Source organism: Eriocheir sinensis, chromosome 65 (assembly GCF_024679095.1).
Source record: "Eriocheir sinensis breed Jianghai 21 chromosome 65, ASM2467909v1, whole genome shotgun sequence".
In the NCBI taxonomy this organism is placed as follows: Eukaryota; Metazoa; Arthropoda; class Malacostraca; order Decapoda; family Varunidae; genus Eriocheir; species Eriocheir sinensis.
Window position 1 is genome coordinate 9,595,465 of NC_066573.1, and position 18,810 is coordinate 9,614,274.

Sequence of the window (18,810 nt, forward strand, 5' to 3'; positions counted from 1 at the left end):
GAGGAAAAGATGAAAGGGGAAGAAATGGAGGAAAAAAGGAAAGGAGGAGGGAAAATAAATGAGAGGAGGGAGAGTTGAGGAAAGGGGGAAAGATGAAGGTGGAAAAGAAAAGGGGGAGAAGGAGGAGGAGGAAAAGGAATGATGGAAGAGGGAAGAAAAAGCGAACAGAGAGGAGATGGAAGGTGACGGAGTGGAGGGAAAAAGGAAAAGAGGAAAACGCAGGAAAACGCAGAAAGGAGGGAGAAGAAGGAGTGATTGAGGAGAGAGGGACAGTCGAGGATGCAGCTTGAAGGAATGCTGAAGAGGGAAGGTACAAAACAGCGTCCTCTCTGCCTCTCACACTACCCGGGGAAGGTGTCTTGCTGGTCAGTCAGTCACGTCAAACAAGCAATCAGGGCAGTATTGAGGCGACCTGCTCCTCCTCCTCCTCCTCCTCCTCCTCCTCTTCTGTAACTTTCCTCTTCCTCCTGCATATCCTCTTTTTTCGTCCTTTTTACTTTCCTCGTTCTCCTCCTCCTCCTCCTCCTCTTCTTCTTTCGAGGCAGATCAACGCTCTTCACAAATTGCAAAAGTCAGGCTATAAATGTGACTTCGTTTTCTCTTTCTGACAAGAGGAGGAGGAGGAGGAGGAGGAGGAGAAGGAGAATGAGAATAAACATATCTGGAAATAGGTCAAGTAGTGAAGAAATGGAAGAAGCAATTTTAGGAGAGGAGTTGGAAAAAAAGAAAGAAATGGACGAAGAGGAAGAAGCAGAAAGAGACAGAAAACAAAAATATAATGACGGTAAGATGTAAGGAACCACTTTTTGAGAGAGAGAGAGAGAGAGAGAGAGAGAGAGAGAGAGAGTATTGTTGTCGTTGTCGTTTTGTTGTTGCTCTTCTACTTCTTTTCCTCCTCCTCCTCCTCCTCCTCCTCCCCCTCCTCCTCCTCCTCATCCTTCTCCCTCAGCGTCATCGTCACAAAGGCGCCAATCACTATCTTCCCCTTCGTCATCTCCGTCGTCTCAGGAGGGACTTTTTGTGGCTCCTCCTCCTCCTCCTCCTCCTCCTCTTTGTACTTTTTCTTCCTTTTCCTTATCCTCTCTCTCTCTCTCTCTCTCTCTCTCTCTCTCTCTCTCTCTCTCTCTCTCTCTCTCTCTCTCTCTCTCTCTCTCTCTCTCTCTCTCTCTCTCTCTTTTTTTTTTTTTTTTTGTGTGTGTGTGTGTGTGTGTTAAGCAGACGTGCCGGGTCACTATTAAAACAGGCTGCCTGGCCGACACTTTGATTGGCAGGACAACAATAACAGCTTTGATATCCGTCCAAAAACGTGTCCAATCAAGCTGAACGCAAACAAACGTAAACAAAGCGCTTTATGTAATTTACAGCAACATCAGTAATTAAGGTGCTGAAGCTATCCTCACGTTTTACTTCACATAAGTCAGACCTCATGTGAAGTATACGAGTCTGGTCTTGTATAAGTTAGAATCTGTACAGGAGAAGGACAGGTCTTATATGAGCCGAAAAATCTTAAAGGCATCACACATAAAGGTTTTACATAACTCACAAATTAGGCAGACCTCATTTTTATTATTCCCTACAGTTCTTTTCTCCCTGGCAATTATATGTAAGAATCTGTGCAGAGGAGAAGGACCGTTTTTATATGGGCTGAAAATTTACAGGCGTCACCCATAGAGGTATTACCTAACTCACAAACTAGGGAGACCTCATCTTTGTAATACCGTTTAATTCTTCTCTCCTTAGCAATTATAATTCAATGTTAGAAACTGTGGAGAGGAGAATGACGTTTTTCTTTTATTGGGTGAAAATCTCAGAGGCCTCCCATAAGGGCATTACATAACCCACAAATTAGCGTTCCCAAGACAATGTCCCTTCTCTTGAAAATGGAGGGATGGATGGAAACCTAATTGAAGCTAATGTGAGGATGAAAGGCCTTAATGAGATCGTAATAGAAGAACGTAATAGGGCTCGCAGCAATGAGCTCAGTTAGTCACTACATTCAGATATTAAAAAAAAAACATTTGCAAGAGTTGGTTTATAAATAGGAGGTGGGCAGGGCAGCCATGTAGTTTTAATGCGACAGTTGCGTTCAAGAAAATAAAGTTGAAAAGAATCCATGGACATTTTTTTTTTTTCAGTAAAGGAAGCAGCTCAAGGGCAAATATTAATAACAAAAAAACTCGCTCCTGTAAGAGAAAGTAGAGATGAGTGGGTAGAAGAGAGTGGATAGGTCGTGTTAAGTTTGCTGGAGATGCTCTATATGTGAACCAATTGACCTTATGCTCTTATGCTCTTATGTTAAACTGACTGACCGGAGAGAGACAGACAAACAAAACAGATGGAAAGACAGACACAAACAAACAAGCGAGGAGAGAAACAAACATATCTCCTAAAACAAACCAGGCGAACAAACAAGACAAACAGGACAGACAGACACAACAAACGAAAAGAAAACAAACATAAACCTTTGTATTCTACCCCCCCACCCCCCCCACCCCACACACACAGAGGAATAAGAGTAAAAAGGTTGGCTTCATCAGATCACAATGGGTCGGGTATATAAGAAAATGAAGCGAAGAAGATGGTAGCGAAGCCTCTTTCCCGTAGCCTCAGGTGTTGGTTCTTTAATATTCTCCTCTGCCTCCCCTTCATCTTTTGTGCCGAGAAACTCATTATAAATTTAATATACCCCACGAAAGAGTTAACAATGGATGAAGGTCTAGAGTAGGAATGGAGGTGTGTAACGTGGAAGTCTCATCCCATCTTCTACTCTCTTTGTCTATCTATCTATCTATCTTTCTATCTATCTATCTTGCCAATACACGCGATTTCTCGGGACTTGTTTTCCCTGAGGAGAGAGGAAATAATGGAAGAATACAGGAAGAAAAGAGAAAATGAAGGGACATATTAGGAAGGGAACAGAGGGGGACGAGAAGAGGGGTCGGAAAAATTAAGAGATGGGAAAAATAGGGGAAAAAATTGCTCGTGGAAAAATCTATACCTTGTCGTAGAGAAACGTTGTGTGTGTGTGTGAGAGAGAGAGAGAGAGAGAGAGAGAGTTATGAGTGGCTAGTTCTTTATCAATTTCATTTGTTGACGTATGTTATTAAAAACGAGAATAAAACACATATAATCCAATAAAAAAAAATATATATCCACTCAGCTTTTTCATCGTGCGCAACAAAATATAAATAAGTTAACGAAGCACCGAGTTTATAGGTTTTCGAAGGATTATAATTTTTCCATCAACTCTCATTCATGTCGACTTGATAAAAAAAAAAAGACTATGTAAAAGTATGACTAATGGATTATAATACTGCGGGCTCAAGTATTTTAACCATTATTTTTTTCTGTGTTGATTTTTTTTTTTATTAATTCATCAGTGGTGCATTACGAAAAAAAGAAAAAAAAAGGGGCAGGTTGGTTAACGTCCGCTGGTGGCCGCCAAGATTACTGTCACACACACACACACACACACACACACACACACACACACACACACACTATCCATTCCATTTATCTTCCAGTAACCTCAAGGCGTGTCAGAGGTCGATAGAGTCACCCCCTTCACTTCATTACGTCACACCTCTGCGTCCCCTCCCCCCCATCTCTCTCTCTCTCTCTCTCTCTCTCTCTCTCTCTCTCTCTCTCTCTCTCTCTCTGACCTGTTTCTTGCCGTACGAGATAGACAAATGGATAAATAGATAGATAGATATAGAGATAGGGAGTTATACAGTACGGCAGGACTGCTATAAGAGGGAATTCTGGTTCTTCTTGATGGTGTAAGAAAAATAGATGTTATTCCCAATATTATTTTTGTATATTTTGCTTTCCGATTAAGTAGAAATTACTGTTTATCTTTCTAATTGCATTCATATTAGTGATAAAGAGAAAACAAACTATATATTAATGTGTTTTGCGTGGCAGCAGAACAATTGCTCAGAATATATTTGACGACGCAACACAATCAACACTTCCACAGGACAGATATATATAACTTTTAACTATTAGAGACACGTTAATTAATTACGAATAACCACATCTTTTTTTTATATTATTGGTGAGTGCTGAAGGGGATCATCGTATCCAAAAAGTTCTCATTACGTGCATTTCTCAGTATCCTGCATAGACATTTCTCAGCCCACGAAGCGTTTCAGTAATTAATGATATCGAGAGCCGTGACGAGATCCGGAAGTCATTAGGAACGAGACGGGTTTGTTACGTGTAGCAGAGGTGGTAGCAGAGACAGGAGTATTGGATGTGTCTGGAAATTTTGCTAATATTATGATGGAACTGGGGTGGAAAGAGGAGAAAGAGAGGATGATGATGATGATGATGATGATGATGAGGAGGAGGAGGAGGAGGAGGAGGAGGAAGAAAGTGATAATGAAGATGGAAATGGATGAGGGAAGAATGATATTTGACTTCAAGAGAGAGAGAGAGAGAGAGAGAGAGAGAGAGAGAGAGAGAGAGAGAGAGAGAGAGAGAGAGAGAGAGAGAGAGAGAGAGAGAGAGAGAGAGAGAGAGAGAGAGAGAGAGAGAGAGAGAGAGAGAGAGAGAGACACACACACACACACACACACACACACACACACACACACACACACACACACACACACACACACACACACACACACACACACACACGTAACCAGTCCTTGTAAATAATTTCTGTAATAAGCTTTGCCTCATATCTTCTCATCCCCCTTTTTTCCCCATCGCCCCCCCTCCTCTCCTCTCAGCCCCCCCACTCCTCCACCACCCCACCCTATCTACCTTGACCCTCACCCGAATTACGCCCCCCCCACTCCCCCGTCCCCTCCTGCCCGTCGCCTCTCCCCCCCAGTCTCCCAAATGATGTCACGGAGAGTTTCAAGTGGCTTAAACAAGTGGGTCACCGTAATTGTTGTGACATTTATTGCCTCCCTGATTCTCTCTCTCTCTCTCTCTCTCTCTCTCTCTCTCTCTCTCTCTCTCTCTCTCTCTCTCTCTCTCTCTCTCTCTCTCTCTCTCTCTCTCTCTCTCTCTCTCTCTCTCTCTCTCTCTCTCTCTCTCTCTCTCTCTCTCTCTCGTCAGACAGATGAGCAATCTCCTTTCATCCGTGCCACCTGTCAATCCAGCAGTGATCGGGAGCCTGATGTCTCGCCTCCCGAGTGTGTGTGTGTGTGTGTGTGTGTGTGTGTGTAAGTAAGGTTTCAGCGGTAGCCGAGCCTCCACGTACATGATCTTACTAACTCATTCGGGGGCAATACTGGCTGGCGATGGCGAGTCTAGCGCTTGATCGATCAGACTATGGTGAATTTTGCTGTTTTTAAAGTAAAGTGATGATGATATTAATTCTAATAGATGCAGTCATATCAAGGACCATTATTACGAGCACCATGCAAGCAAAAAAGCAACTAATTAAATTATTATCGGAATGCATTAACCGGGGAACAGATGAATATATTTTTATGTTGTGGATTGTTCACAAAGGTCACTGGGAGAGCAGTCTGGGAAAAATAAATCACAGGCCTTGACGTAACAGACTCAATTTACGTCCTAAAAGCCTTCATCGTCATCCTCTTTGAAATTTAATTAATAAGTCTCAAAGAGCACTTCCCTTCCGCTCCTCGCTGCTGGGTGGCGGCGAGCCTCATTACGGCGCGCACCAAGAGCCGGGGAATTAATAGAAGTGTCATTACAGCCCGCCCTCGAGCTTAGGAACCCTCGATGGCCGGGATGGCGATGTTACGGGACGGGGGAAATATTCTAATCGCCAATATCCTTGCCTCCACGATTGCCTCCTTCGCGTACTTGACCCCACGGTATATTCACTTTTTCCCCACTGTACTGTCTACGGTGAAGTTTTTGTAGGTAGATTTGTAACAGAGAAGTATTCCCTTAGTGACTCCGGTATGGAACTCCGCTTTGTAACATTCTCGCCATGCCCCGATCTGTAGCTGCTTACTGTTTTACTATCCCGTCTCTCGCTTCCTCTAGTCATTCAACTATCCTTTTATATCTATCAATCCTTTACCTACCTATCTGTCTGTCGATCAACCTTCATCGTCCCATATTAGATCATCCCGTACCCACCTTCAATTAAGTCCCACGTAATCATCCTTCTCCCTCCACTGGACCCATCGGACCCTATCTCTCTCCTGGGGTGTATCCTCGTTCGGCTCCATCGACTGGTTCGTTATGAGGCGGACGCTTTCGTGGAGTCTTAGTATTACAACGTCGAGCTTAGTCTGTGTTACAACGTCGATAAAGGTTTCTCAGGTATCTTACTCATATTTTAGGTTTTGAAATTTTATTATGCAGTTCTAGCATTTTTTTGGTATGAATCAGCAACATGGTATGGATAGAAATATTTGTCCGGCAAATTTTTGGCAAGAATTTGTTCCCTTTCCCTTTCCAACCTCAGAATATAAACATTAGGATGAGCAAAGTATTATTGTAGGGAATGGAAAGAATTATTTTAGTCACGCGTGTAAACAGTCATGTCCTTTAAAAGCCCTGCCGTTAGGATTTCCTCAAGCATCTTGCCCATTCGCTTCTTTAACGAACCCTCAGCCTCATATGGACTAAGGAATTCAGAGAGCTTAATTGAAAGTTTCGTGGTGTTTAAACAATCTAAAATGTATTTATTAATTCCCATCTCTACAATAGTAAGAGTAAACCAATTAGTGTTCAGTGAGCTAATCGAGGCTGAACCGTATGTACTCAATCACGCGTTGTTGATGGCCCAGTTGATAAGGCCGAGGTGGAAGGGCACACTCGTGTACACGCCGGGGTACTGCGCCCGCCCGCAGCCCGTGCCGAAGCTAACCACGCCCACCACGAACCACTTGTCGCTGGCGTCCTTGTACAGCAGCGGCCCGCCGGAGTCGCCCTGGAAAAAAGTTAATGAAAGCTCTTCTTAGTAAACTTTAAGGAAATAGTAAAGAAGACTTTTCAAGTAGTAAAAGTTAAGCTAATTGAAGGAACGAGGTTCAAATTCAAGTAATTTCAAGGTTACACTTATAAGCTAATTAAACCCAGACACTGCATCTCACCTGACAAGCGTTATAAGCTAATTTAACCTTGACACTGCATCTCACCTGACAAGCGTCTTTGCCCCCTGCCTGGTCCCCGACGCAGTACATTCTGTCGCTGCGGTACTGGTTCGGGTAGGCGGTCTGGCACTCCGAGTGGGCCAGCACGGTCACCTGCACGTCTCGCAGCACGTTCACCACAGGGCCGCCCTCCATGGTGGCGCCCCATCCGATCACCCACAGCTTCGTTCCCACCGAAAGCTGGAACTCTGAAAAGATGAAACCATGTCAAAACCTTATATAGTAGCCAGGAGGATGTCAGAACTGAAAATGCAGTGCAAAGGAAGGAACGCAAGAAAAGTACAGCCAAGCCCTCCGTTCACGCCTGGCACTCACGCGCAGAAGGGAGGCAGACGGGCGCCACCTGTCCCTGGGTGTCGATGGGGTCCATCACCACCATCACCCCTACGTCGTTGTTGTAGGTAGTTTCGTGGTCGTATTGGTTGTGCTGCATCGCCTGTTGCACCCAGCGCGTCGTGGAAATGGCCTCCGTTGTCGTGGAGAGGTCGTGGTCCCCAACAGTCACCTTCAGGGGATAGCGGTTGGCCAGGTCAGGGCTGCGGGGGAGGAGATTAAAGGATTAATGAAGCAGATAATTTTGATTTAAATTGCGTAATCAGACTGTTGTACTTGTAGGAACAGCGAGTTGGCTTAACGAAAAAAAACTTACTGTCCAATGCAGTGCGCGGCGGTGAGGACGTGTCGCGGGGAGATCAACACGCCGCCACAGTAGTGCACGTCGTTCTTGTCCTTCACCACGACAGCCCACGGCCACTCTCCCACAGAGGCCAGCAGACCCCCGATGATGCGGCCCCGTGAGCCACACAGGGAACTTCTTGAGGTCGGAGGCCGCTGGAAGCCATCAAGTTTGTACACTTCGCGGAGAATCGGCGTAGCGAAGTCATACAGCCTTTTCCTGGAATGTGGGGATTGGCCCAGTGTCGCGGACTCCGTGGTTGTTTGCTCCTCGGTTAATGATCCTGTAGTTTGTTCGTCGAGGAGGGCAGAGTCTTTTTGTTCTGTGGCGGCGTGTGGGGAGTCTGTAGTAGTGGCCTTCACGTCCTCAGGGGGAGGCGTGGTCGCGATGTTCTCACTGGCGGGTGTAGTGGGCATGTCACCTCCTAAGGTTGTAGTTGACACATTCTCATTGGAAGGTGTAGTTTCATTCTCCAGAGAGGATGTCGTGGTCTCCAGAGAGGGTGTCGTGGTCTGAGGGAGGAGGAGAAACTGCAGAACACTAACAAACTGAACACTAACAAACTTTACCAATAAACTTTATAATATATTGGATTCGGAGTACTGGCAAGGCTTTGAAACCGATCTGAACCACTCTAAATGGCAACTAACCACGGAAAGCCAAACTAGATATGATGACCCTTACTGTCAGTACTTACCTCTTCAGTGGGGTACTCTGTTGTGGATTCGAAACCACTTCCTTCGGTCACAGCTTTGGAAAAAAAAACTTCGGTCACAGCATTGGATATAAAGACAAACTCCGAACAGCATTGGATATAAAACTCATTGGGAAAAAAAATCATCCCTCTCAAAACAATTATCAACGCAAGAAGATCAAAGTATCGACTTGAACACTAATCCAGAACACTTGAATAGCCCCTTAAGCATCACAACTTTCCAGATAAAAGAAAAACACATGATTGAACGACAGCAAAAGACCAAGGCCCTTCTACGACCATGAAGACGTAGAGAACCTGCAACAGTAGTAGACAATTTGGTTCCCCTTAACAACCCATCCACTCACCATCGTCCCCAAAGCATCCAAGAGGGGAACCGCACAAGAGACCCAGCACCAAAACGATCACCCACGTCCCCGCCATCACTACCGTCGCTGGAGTATTCTTCGCTGGGCCGCGGCTGTGGACTGGCATGTGGCCCTGTCCGTCCGCCCACCTCCTCGCCTCAGCCCATCCCGACCCTTGCTTTGATTTCCTTCCCAGCACAGTACCGAGACAAGCAGAGTGGTTTAGAGCTTTGTTGCTTCGAAAGGGAAATGAAACAGTGTGTGCGGGGAGGGGGGAGGATAAGTGTGTGTGTGTGTGTGTGTGTGTGTGTGTGTGTGTGTCCACCTTCCTAATTTTACTCAGCACGTTATCATGATTTTAGTTCTGATTTAATTCTCTTTTTTTTTTTTTTAGTCTTTCTTCCTTCTTGCTTTTCCTCTTTCTCTTCTTCCTCTTGCCTGTTCTGCTTCTTCGGTTCCTCTTCCTTTTCTTCTTCCAACTCTCATACTTTGTTCCTCTTCTGCAAGCGACACACACACACACACACACACACACACACACACACACACACACACACACACACACACACACACACTTATTCTCTCTCTCTCTCTCTCTCTCTCTCTCTCTCTCTCTCTCTCTCTCTCTCTCTCTCTCTCTCTCTCTCTCTCTCTCTCTCTCTCTCTCTCTCTCTCTCTCTCTCTCTCTCTCTCTAATTATGGAGAGAGAGAGAGAGAGAGAGAGAGAGAGAGAGAGAGAGAGAGAGAGAGAGAGAGAGAGAGGTATTACTTTTCACACCTTGGTAATTACCTGTTTCATTCGTGTGCTATCGCTTCGTAATTAGAGTTCGTTAGTCAGTCAATCAAACCGCAAAAAGAAGCGTAGTTACCTGTGACTAATTACCTGTATATCTTGGTTTCAGTTTTTTTTACCTGTGTCTTATCTGCCTAATTATCTGCCTGTCTATTCGTATATCTATTTTTCTATACCCTTTTTTACCTGTAATTTATATGCCTATTTATCTACCTTTCTTTATCTGTTTTTGCCTACCTATCCTCGTCTATCTGTACCTGTCTATCTATTTACCTATCTACCTGTTTATATGTCTCTATAGCAACGCGTTTATCTGCCAACTAATATGTATCGTCTTTTATCTGCTTTTGTTTATCTGCGTCTATTTGTCTATTTGTTTATCATTTCTCTATATAAAATTCAGCGTGCGTGTTCGTTTTTTTGTTTTTTTGTTTGTTTGCAGATATTGTGAGCAGCGAGTAGCGGGCTTTTTTGTTTTGTTTGTTTGTTTACTTTTTTTGTGCCCTTGAGCTGTCTCCTTTGTTGTAAAAAAAAATATCTCTATCAGAACAATATAGAGCAACGTGGCGAGTGGGTTGTTTTACGAGCTGTGACCTTTCTGTCAATACCGGAGGAAAAAAAGGCACGCTATTTTATGTCCTTGTCTGTATCGCGCTTCAACATAACCGGATCCTCGACCTTATTTTTCTTACAGCAGGGGAGGCAACGAAAGGGCAATATAAACAAAAACAAAGAAAAAAGAAAAAAACCCGCTGAGTGTTAATGTGTAATAATGATTCTGTAATGTGCCTCAGTATCGTTTAATTTACTTGACCATCAAATACGCATAAACCTAATTTCATGTGTATTCAGTATGAGGTATTGTTGTACTTGTATGTCTGTATTTGTATTTCTCAGTCTGTTAATCTTGTTTTTCTCTATGTGCGTATTAAGAACTTAGTCTGTCTGCCAGTCTGTTTTACCTGAGAGGTGATCTTGGCGTGGGTGAAGTAGCGGGCTTTTTTTTATAATATTTTTCTTTACGCCCTTGAACTGTCTCCTTAGCTGTAAAAAAGAAAAGAAAAAGTGGGGGATGGCTTAGAAGGGGAAAGAAGAAGGAGAGGAAAAACGGACGGAAATGGACAAAGAAAGAGATCGTAGAGGAGGAGGAAGAGGAGGAAGACGTAGGGAAGGAGGTGAGTGAGATAATGAGAGGAAAGGTTTGGCTGATGATGAAGACGGAATGATGGATAAGAAGTCTTCGGAGGTTGGGTAGGCGGTGGCTGAGTGGTAGCGTGCTGGGCCCACATTCACCGCGTGATGGACGACGCGAGTTCGAGTCCCCACGCTACCACCTGGGATTTTTCAGTCACCGCCGAGTGGCTTAAGACTACCCACATGCTGTCCTGAAGACCACCCATCAACTCGGACTCTAGAGGAAACCGTCCAAGTGAATCAAGAACGAGTTCCTTGGGGCAGCATGAGCCAAGAGAAGATGGCGCCACTATAAACACTTGTCTGCGCCATGACGGGCTAGGGCCGAACACCATCCAGGCCCCTCAAGCAAGCCTACCGGCGCCATAGGCATAGACGTAAAAAAATAAAAAAATAAATAAACAATACCGGAACAATACAGCCTTCTATATGTCTTTCTAGATCTGTATGACCCGCTTACCAACACAGGAACAACACAAGTCTTCATACGCCTTTCTAGGTCCATATACCAGTCTATTTCTTGCCCTTTCTATTCATGTCACGGAGGCTAACTTATGTTTACCGAGTTTCAATGGGTCTCGTTTGACTAAGAAGTGTAAGCGAGACAAACCAGGAGGAACACAGCCCTTCATACGCCTTTCCGGGTCTATATAAGTCTAGTTGCTACCTTTTATATTTCTGCTGCGGAGGCTAACTTATGCATATCGAGTTTAATTGAATTCGAGAGGGAGAGAGACGGAGAAGACGAGGAGAGAACAAGATAGAGACAAGACGCTCCACATATTCCACAATTCGGGAGGGAGAGAGAGGGATGGACAAGACAAGGAGAAAACAAGATGAAAACAAGACGCTCCAGATATCCCACAGTTCAAGAGGGAGAGAGAGAAATGGAGAACACAAGGAAAGAACAAGATGAACACAAGACGCTCCAGATCTTCCTCGACCACTCTTCCCTCCATTGTCCGTTCGGGGTGCGCGAGACATTAATACAAAGCCTAACCAACTCCCTAAAACACCCAAGAAGAAGACATTAATACAAATCACGCTGCCAAGGCCCGGCCGGAAAGACTCTTACCAGTGATTTGAAAAAAGTGAATCGCCTCGGAAACTTTCGAGTCCAGTGGGATGAGGGATGATCCTAGCGGAGACGGGCGGAAGAAGGCTTTTGAGGTGTTTTGAGAGAGAGAGAGAGAGAGAGAGAGGTTGTCGACCCCGAATGTCTGAATAAGCTAAATAAAACCTTCTTTTACCCGAAGCCTCAAATGCGGAGAGGTTGTCGACCCCAGTAGCACCGAATGTTTGAGTAAGCTGAATAAGCCCTTCTTTTACCCGAAGCTTCAAATGCGAGGTGGCGAGCGGAATGTTATTTTTCACGGCTCCTCTCGGCCTTCATATACGACTTCTACGACCTCTTTCTTTGTTCATTTCCATCTGTTTTTCCTGCCGTTCTTCCTTCCCTCTTCTTAAACATCTCTCACCTCCCACATCAAAGATTTTTCCCCATTATTTTCCTTCCATATCTCCAAAGACCTTCAGACCATCTTTCCCATACCTCTCCTCTCGTCATCTCTCTCACCTTCATCCCCACGATTTGCTCCTCTTCCTCCTCCTCTTTTGCGGTACAAGAAGCCTTTGATTGGAGCTTTCACTGGGTCTTTCGCTACCCCACCTTATCCTCCACCTACGACTCGACCCCAACAAATAAACACAAAGATCATAGGAGGAGGAGAAGCCGCGTCCCATTGTGAGTGTGTGTCGCTACCTTTTGTGGTCTCCCTTTGTCACACACACAGAGGTCGACGAATTTGTGGGAAAGAGAGACATTTATACGAGAATACGGTATTGTGTGTGTGTGTGTGTGTGTGTGTGCGGGGGATGTTGGAAGCTTTGGTACATGGAAGAAGAGTAGAATGAGGCAGGCAATAGAAAGTAGAAGAAAGACTGGTTAATAGATAAGAGAAGTATGCAGGTAGCTACGTAATTAGAGAGAAAGAAAGGTATGTAGGCAGACAGGTAATCAGAGACAGATATGCAGGTAAAGCAGGTGTAATAACTGAAGATGTTTGTATATTGAACAGAAAACGAAAAGGATGTTATATAGTATCTCTCTCTCTCTCTCTCTCTCTCTCTCTCTCTCTCTCTCTCTCTCTCTCTCTCTCTCTCTCTCTCTCCAGTAATCAGCCATGGTGTTTTTTTTTTTTAAGGCTTTTGACTCGCAATATTGCTCCTGCTGTCCTCAGGGTCCATGCATATATATATTTTTTTTAGATTTTCATTAGCATCACACACACACACACACACACACACACACACACACACACACACACACACACACACACACACACACACACACACACACACACACACACACACACACACATACACACACACACACTAGGTAAATGAGATACTGTGCTTCTGTTTGATTTTTCTTTACTTCGTTTATTTCTATTCCTTCTTTTTCCTTATTTTTGAGTCATTTTATTTGTACCCTCTGTCCCCTTGTCCCCCAGTCCTATAATCTCCTCCTCAGTTTCCTCCGATTTTTCCTCTTCCTAGTTTTCCTCCTCCTCCTCCTCTGCCTTCTTACCTTCCTACTTCTCTTCCTCCTCCTCCTCCTCGTCTTCCTCCTCCTCCTCCGGTTTATCCTCCTCCTAGTTTTCCTCCTCCACCTCCTCGTCCTCCTTGCCTTCTCTCCTTCCTCTTCCTCCTCCTCCTCCTCCTCTGCCTTCTCATTTTCCTACTTCTCCTCCTCCTTGCCTCTCAGTGACTCACCTTTCTACTTCTTCTCCTCCTCCTCCTCCTCCTCCTTCTCCTCCTCCTCATCCACTTCCTCCTCCTCCTCTTTCTCTTTCAATTGATGTTGCGCTATATTTTCTTTCCATGATTGCTATTTACAAACGTTTAAAATATGTAAAGAAATTGGAAAGGCTTTTATTTTACCTGTGCTTCTGTTATCTATATATTCTCTTTATTAACCTCCCCGCACACCTTTTGTTTCCAGGTGAGAGAAGAAAAAGTGGGGAAGGACGGAGGGTTTTGGAAGACCTTGAAAAAAACTTTGATAGTGGAGAACGGTGGAGGAAGGTTGTGGAGTCTTTTTTTTTTTTTTTACCTGGAAGTCGTGGCGAAAGAAAATGATGATGATGATGATAAAAAAGTAAAAAAAAATGACTAAGTGTTTGAAATTTTTTTGGTAAAGTATAGAAGGAAAATGAGGAAAAAAATGAAAATATGAAACTAAGAAAAAAAGAATAGTTGTAAAAAAAAAAGATGATAGAAAAGTGAAGAAAAATGACAGTAAGTGTTTGAAAAAGTATATAAACTCGGAAGGAAAACTGCGAAAATAAAGACAAAAGAAAAGATGGTAAAGTATAGAAGGAAAATGAGGAAAATAATGAAAATATGAAACTAGGAAAAAAGAATAGGTGTAAAAAAAGTAATGTAAAATAAATGAAAGAGGATGAAAAAGAAAGAAAAAGAATGAAAAAGTGAAAAAGAAAGAAAAAAATGAGAGAGAGAGAGAGAGAGAGAGAGAGAGAGAGAGAGAGAGAGAGAGAGAGAGAGAGAGAGAGAGAGAGAGAGAGAGAGAGAGAGAGAGAGAGAGAGAGAGAGAGAGAGAGAGAGAGAGAGAGAGAGAGAGAGAGAGAGAGAGAGAAAAAAAAAAAAACACGAACAGATAAACTCAAGGCGGTGCTCTGTAAAAAAAAAAAAAAAAAAAATAGTGATAGTTACGATGCAGTGATAAAAAAAAATAATGATAGCAGTTGATAATGGTGATAATGATGATAGCGTTCGTAAGCCAGCGTGGAAATAATTGAAAAGACTTACAATACACGTTCGGTACAAGTGCTAATATAAACTTGAATCTTGAAACTGAAAACAATGAAAGTGTCGAAGTTGAAGAGAAAGATGAAAACAAAAAATCGTAAACTTGAGATAATGAAAACAGATAATCGAAAACTAACCGAGAAAATAAGAGAAGAGAGACAAGGAAGGGAGAAGAGGTAGAAGGAGGACAGAGGAGGAGGAGGAGGAGGAGGAGGAAGAAGAGTAATATAAATACCTTCCCTGCCCATACCTTTATTGCAATCTCCCTCCTCTCCTCCCCTTCCCAATCTCCCCTTCATTCCCCTCTTCTTCCGACCACCACCACCACCACCACCCCTTCGTCCCTCTCTCCTACGTCCCATCATCCATCGGCCAAGGTAAGGTAGAAATGCTTTGATATCATTGAGAGAGAGAGAGAGAGAGAGAGAGAGAGAGAGAGAGAGAGAGTATATATATCTTTCGTTTCAGACGTTTATTCAATCCATTTCAGCTCCGTAAAGTCAACAAATGTTTCCATCTCTATACTATCTTTCCCTCCTCCTCCTCCTCCTCCTCCTCCTATCTCCTCCTCCTCCTCCTACTTGTCCTCGATTTCGTTGTCCTCCTTTTCCTCCTTCCTGTCCTACACTATCTCATGTTTCTTTGTCCTTCCTCTGTATCCATTTTCCATTCGCTCTTTTGTTTGTTTTCCTTTATTTTCCTCGTCATATTTTTCCTTTTTTTTTTCATTTGTTGCTTTTTTCTTCTGCCTTCTCGCTTCTCCTGTTCCAAGCTGATTATTTTTTTTTCTTTTTCCTATTTTTCGTATTTTATTTCCGTATTTTCTTTCATGTTCTCTCATTTTTCGTCTATTCTTCTCTGTCTCCTTTTATTCAACGCTGTATGTTCTTCCCTTTTCACATTTTGCACTTTTCTTTCATATATTTTCTTTACTGTTTTCGTCTTTCCTTTTATGTTGTTTTCCGCTTCATCATTTTATATTTTCCTCTCTCTTTTCATGCAGTTCAGCTTCCTTGTTTTGTTTATTTTTACCCACTTGCATTCACGTTTTATCCTTTCACACTTTTCATTATCTTTTTCTTTTGTATTATTTTCCAGCATTTTCTTCGTTTTTTTTATTTCCCTCCAATCGATGTTTTCAGTCTAACTATTTTGTTGTTATTTTACAGTTTCTTATTTTCCTTTCTTACTTTCTCTCTTCCTTCTTCTCCTCCTCTTTTTATCATCTTCCAATTCCTTTTATCCTCCTACCCCCCTAATCCTCCTCCTCCTTTTCCTCTTCCTCTGCGATCTCTTTGGCCTCCTTCTGCTCCTCCTCCTCCTCCTCTTCTTCCTTCTCTTTGGCCTCCTTCTGCTCCTCCTCCTCCGGCTCCTGCTCCTTCTTCTTTTAAACTATTTCGTTCCTCTCCCGAAGCACTTTTGTAGCTTTAATGCACTCCCGCCGGGCCCCTCCAGCGCCCTTTTCTGTTGCCTCCCGACCTCTGAGGACCGGGGAGGCTGCCTAAACCGCTTGTATTATATTTGTTGTTGTTGTTGATGTTGTTGTTGTTGTTGTTGTTGTTGTTGTTGTAGTTGTAGTTGTTGTTGTAGTTCTTCTTCTTCTTCTTTTTCTTCTTCTTCTTCGTCTTCTTCTTCTTCTTTTGTCTTTTCTTCTTCTTCTTCTTCTTTTGTCTTTTCCTTTTCTTCTTCTTCTTCTTCCTCTCATTAATATTGTCATTGTTTATATTGGTATCACTGTGAATGGTGGTGAGTGTTTTTTTTTTAATACATTTTCTGGATTTTGGTGAAGTGTAAATCTATAATCCATTTTCTTCTTCAAATATTCACTACTCTTCCATTGTCTCATTGTTAGATATTCTTTTCTATTATTATTATTATTATTATTATTATTATTGTTATGTTTACTATTATTATTATTATTGGTCTATCGTTATTGGTGGTCATGAATTTTTATGTATTTTTCGCTTACATTTTCTGGATTTCGTAAAAGTGTAAATCTATAATCCACGTATTTTCTAATAAGTAATACTCAGTACCTCAAATATTTAATTCAGGCGTTACTGTTGAATTTAATGAGGGATTTTTCTTTTCCTTTTTGCAATGTTTATTTTCTGTCTTTGCCTTTGAGCTGTTGCCTTTCCTGCAAAACTATAAATCCGCTTTGCTTTTTCATCTTCTTGATATCCTGGAATCGCTTTTAACTAATCCTCGTTTTACCTTTTGAGAATCCGCGGCTGTTCAGAATAATCCCAGGCGCGTCATTATTGTCTTTCTGCGCTGATCCTCGGGGCGCGGGGGTCGGCGTCACCTTGGCCGCCCCAGTCCAGGTGTGTAGCAGCTTGCAACGTTGCCAAATCGTCGCACTCAGTTTCTTATGTTTTCCGATTTCCGACCCAAAATCTGTCTCCTCCACCCCAATAACTGTCTTCGTATATAGTTGTCGTTAAAATGGTTAATTATTGGTGTTTCTTGGCAGTAGTTGAGGGTCAGAAACAGATAAATACGATGCTCTGAGTACGATAATCTGGCAGAGGTGGTAGCAGGTGAACCTCGAAGCCCGGCCGGGAGCTGAAGGGATTTATTTAAGTCCTTCCTTTTCTGTGTGTGTGGGTGTGGGTGTGTGGGTGTGTGTAGCGTCTGGTTGGCTGGAGGGAGAAAATGAGAAAAAGATGAAGGAGGAAGATCAACAAAGAACCACAAAACAAGAATGTGATCAGAGTGGAAAGATGAGAAGGAAGCGAAGGGTGTCAGGAGGTAAAGAAAGGAAAAAAAAAAAAGCTAAAGATAGGATGGAAGGATGGAAGGAATGAAAGAAGGAGGAAAGGAAATATGAAAGGAAGGTAGGAAAGTGCAAGGAAAGGTCGAGCGAAAAAAAGAAAGAAGGAAAGAAAGTAAATAAAAAAAAAAATAAAGAAGAAAAGATGGAAAGAAGGAAAGGAGAGGAAGGAAACAAGGAGGAAAACCAGCAAAAAAAAAAAAAATTGTGATCAAAGGAGGAAAGAAAGGAAGAATGGAATATAGGAAAAAACAAGACACTGAGAAGAGATAAAAGAAGAGAGAGAGAGAGAGGGACATAAAGAGAAAGAGAGACGCGTAAGAGGGAATTACAGAAGATGAAAACCGCGGCTAGAAACGAAGGTCACTGTGGAGAGGAAGTCGAGGAAAGGACAGACAGTTATATGACGCGTTAAAACAGCAACATATATATTTTAACATTTTATCCGGCTGAAAGTTTATTATATTTGTTCACGGCGTTGAGGAGCTACGTGTTTTTCTCTTTTTCCCTCCTTTTCTTTATATCCAATTGAAAAGTATAAAATTTGGAAGGAAAACTATTAGGAGATAAAGAAAGAGAATAAATGGTGGAGTATAGAAGAAAAATGAGGAAGAATGTGAAAATATGAAACTAAGAAAGAAGAAGAGAGAGAGAGAGAGAGAGAGAGAGAGAGAGAGAGAGAGAGAGAGAGAGAGAGAGAGAGAGAGAGAGAGAGAGAGAGAGAGAGAGAGAGAGAGAGAGAGAGAGAGAGAGAGAGAGAGAGAGAGAGAGAGAATTTGAGGGACTCAAGCTGACGCCACGTGAGGAAGTGGAGGTGCTGGGCCTCACATATGAGTCGAGGGCGCGATATACAGACACAAAACACAAATCCTCCTCCTTATTCATTTCCAGCCGTGGGGGGGAGCCCAGTACCCATCTGCGCTCCTACCGCCAGCCAGCCGGAGCGCAGAGTGACACAACACACGGTCAGCGGAGGCGGCACCACGGGCTCTGGTGGTGCAGCGATGCCGGAAACTGTCTCCTTGTCCGGTCAGTTGCCTCAGCCCAGTTCACACACCGGCAACAATATAAACTGTTTGTGAAACAGAGAGAGAGAGAGAGAGAGAGAGAGAGAGAGAGAGAGAGAGAGAGAGAGAGAGAGAGAGAGAGAGAGAAGGGAAAAAAAATGTATGTGTTTTTGTTTATTCTGTGTTCGTAGTGTTGAGCAGCTTTATTTTATTTTCTATATTTTTCTTTCTTTCTTTTTTTCTCTATTCTGTATATTATGTTTTCTTTTTTTCTTTTTTTCTTCCTTTTTTTCCATTTTGCTTATTTATTCTTTTTCTTCAGCTTTCGCTTTCTGCCCTTGTTCTCTTTTTCTCTTTTCCCTTTTCTTTCCTTC

General features: G+C 43.0%; 1 protein-coding gene across 1 annotated transcript; it reads right to left on the reverse strand.

Annotated features, from left to right (window-relative positions):
* Positions 1-6,602: 6,602 nt before the first annotated feature.
* On the reverse strand, positions 6,603-9,000 carry LOC126987611 (proclotting enzyme-like). The gene is made up of 6 exons (XM_050844733.1): positions 8,836-9,000; positions 8,471-8,523; positions 7,747-8,285; positions 7,413-7,633; positions 7,083-7,285; positions 6,603-6,874 (listed from the first exon to the last, which is right to left on the reverse strand). Exons 1-6 carry the CDS (start codon positions 8,960-8,962, stop codon positions 6,710-6,712), a joined length of 1,308 nt encoding a protein of 435 aa, XP_050700690.1. The 5' UTR covers positions 8,963-9,000; the 3' UTR covers positions 6,603-6,709.
* Between the last annotated feature and the right edge of the window lie 9,810 nt (positions 9,001-18,810).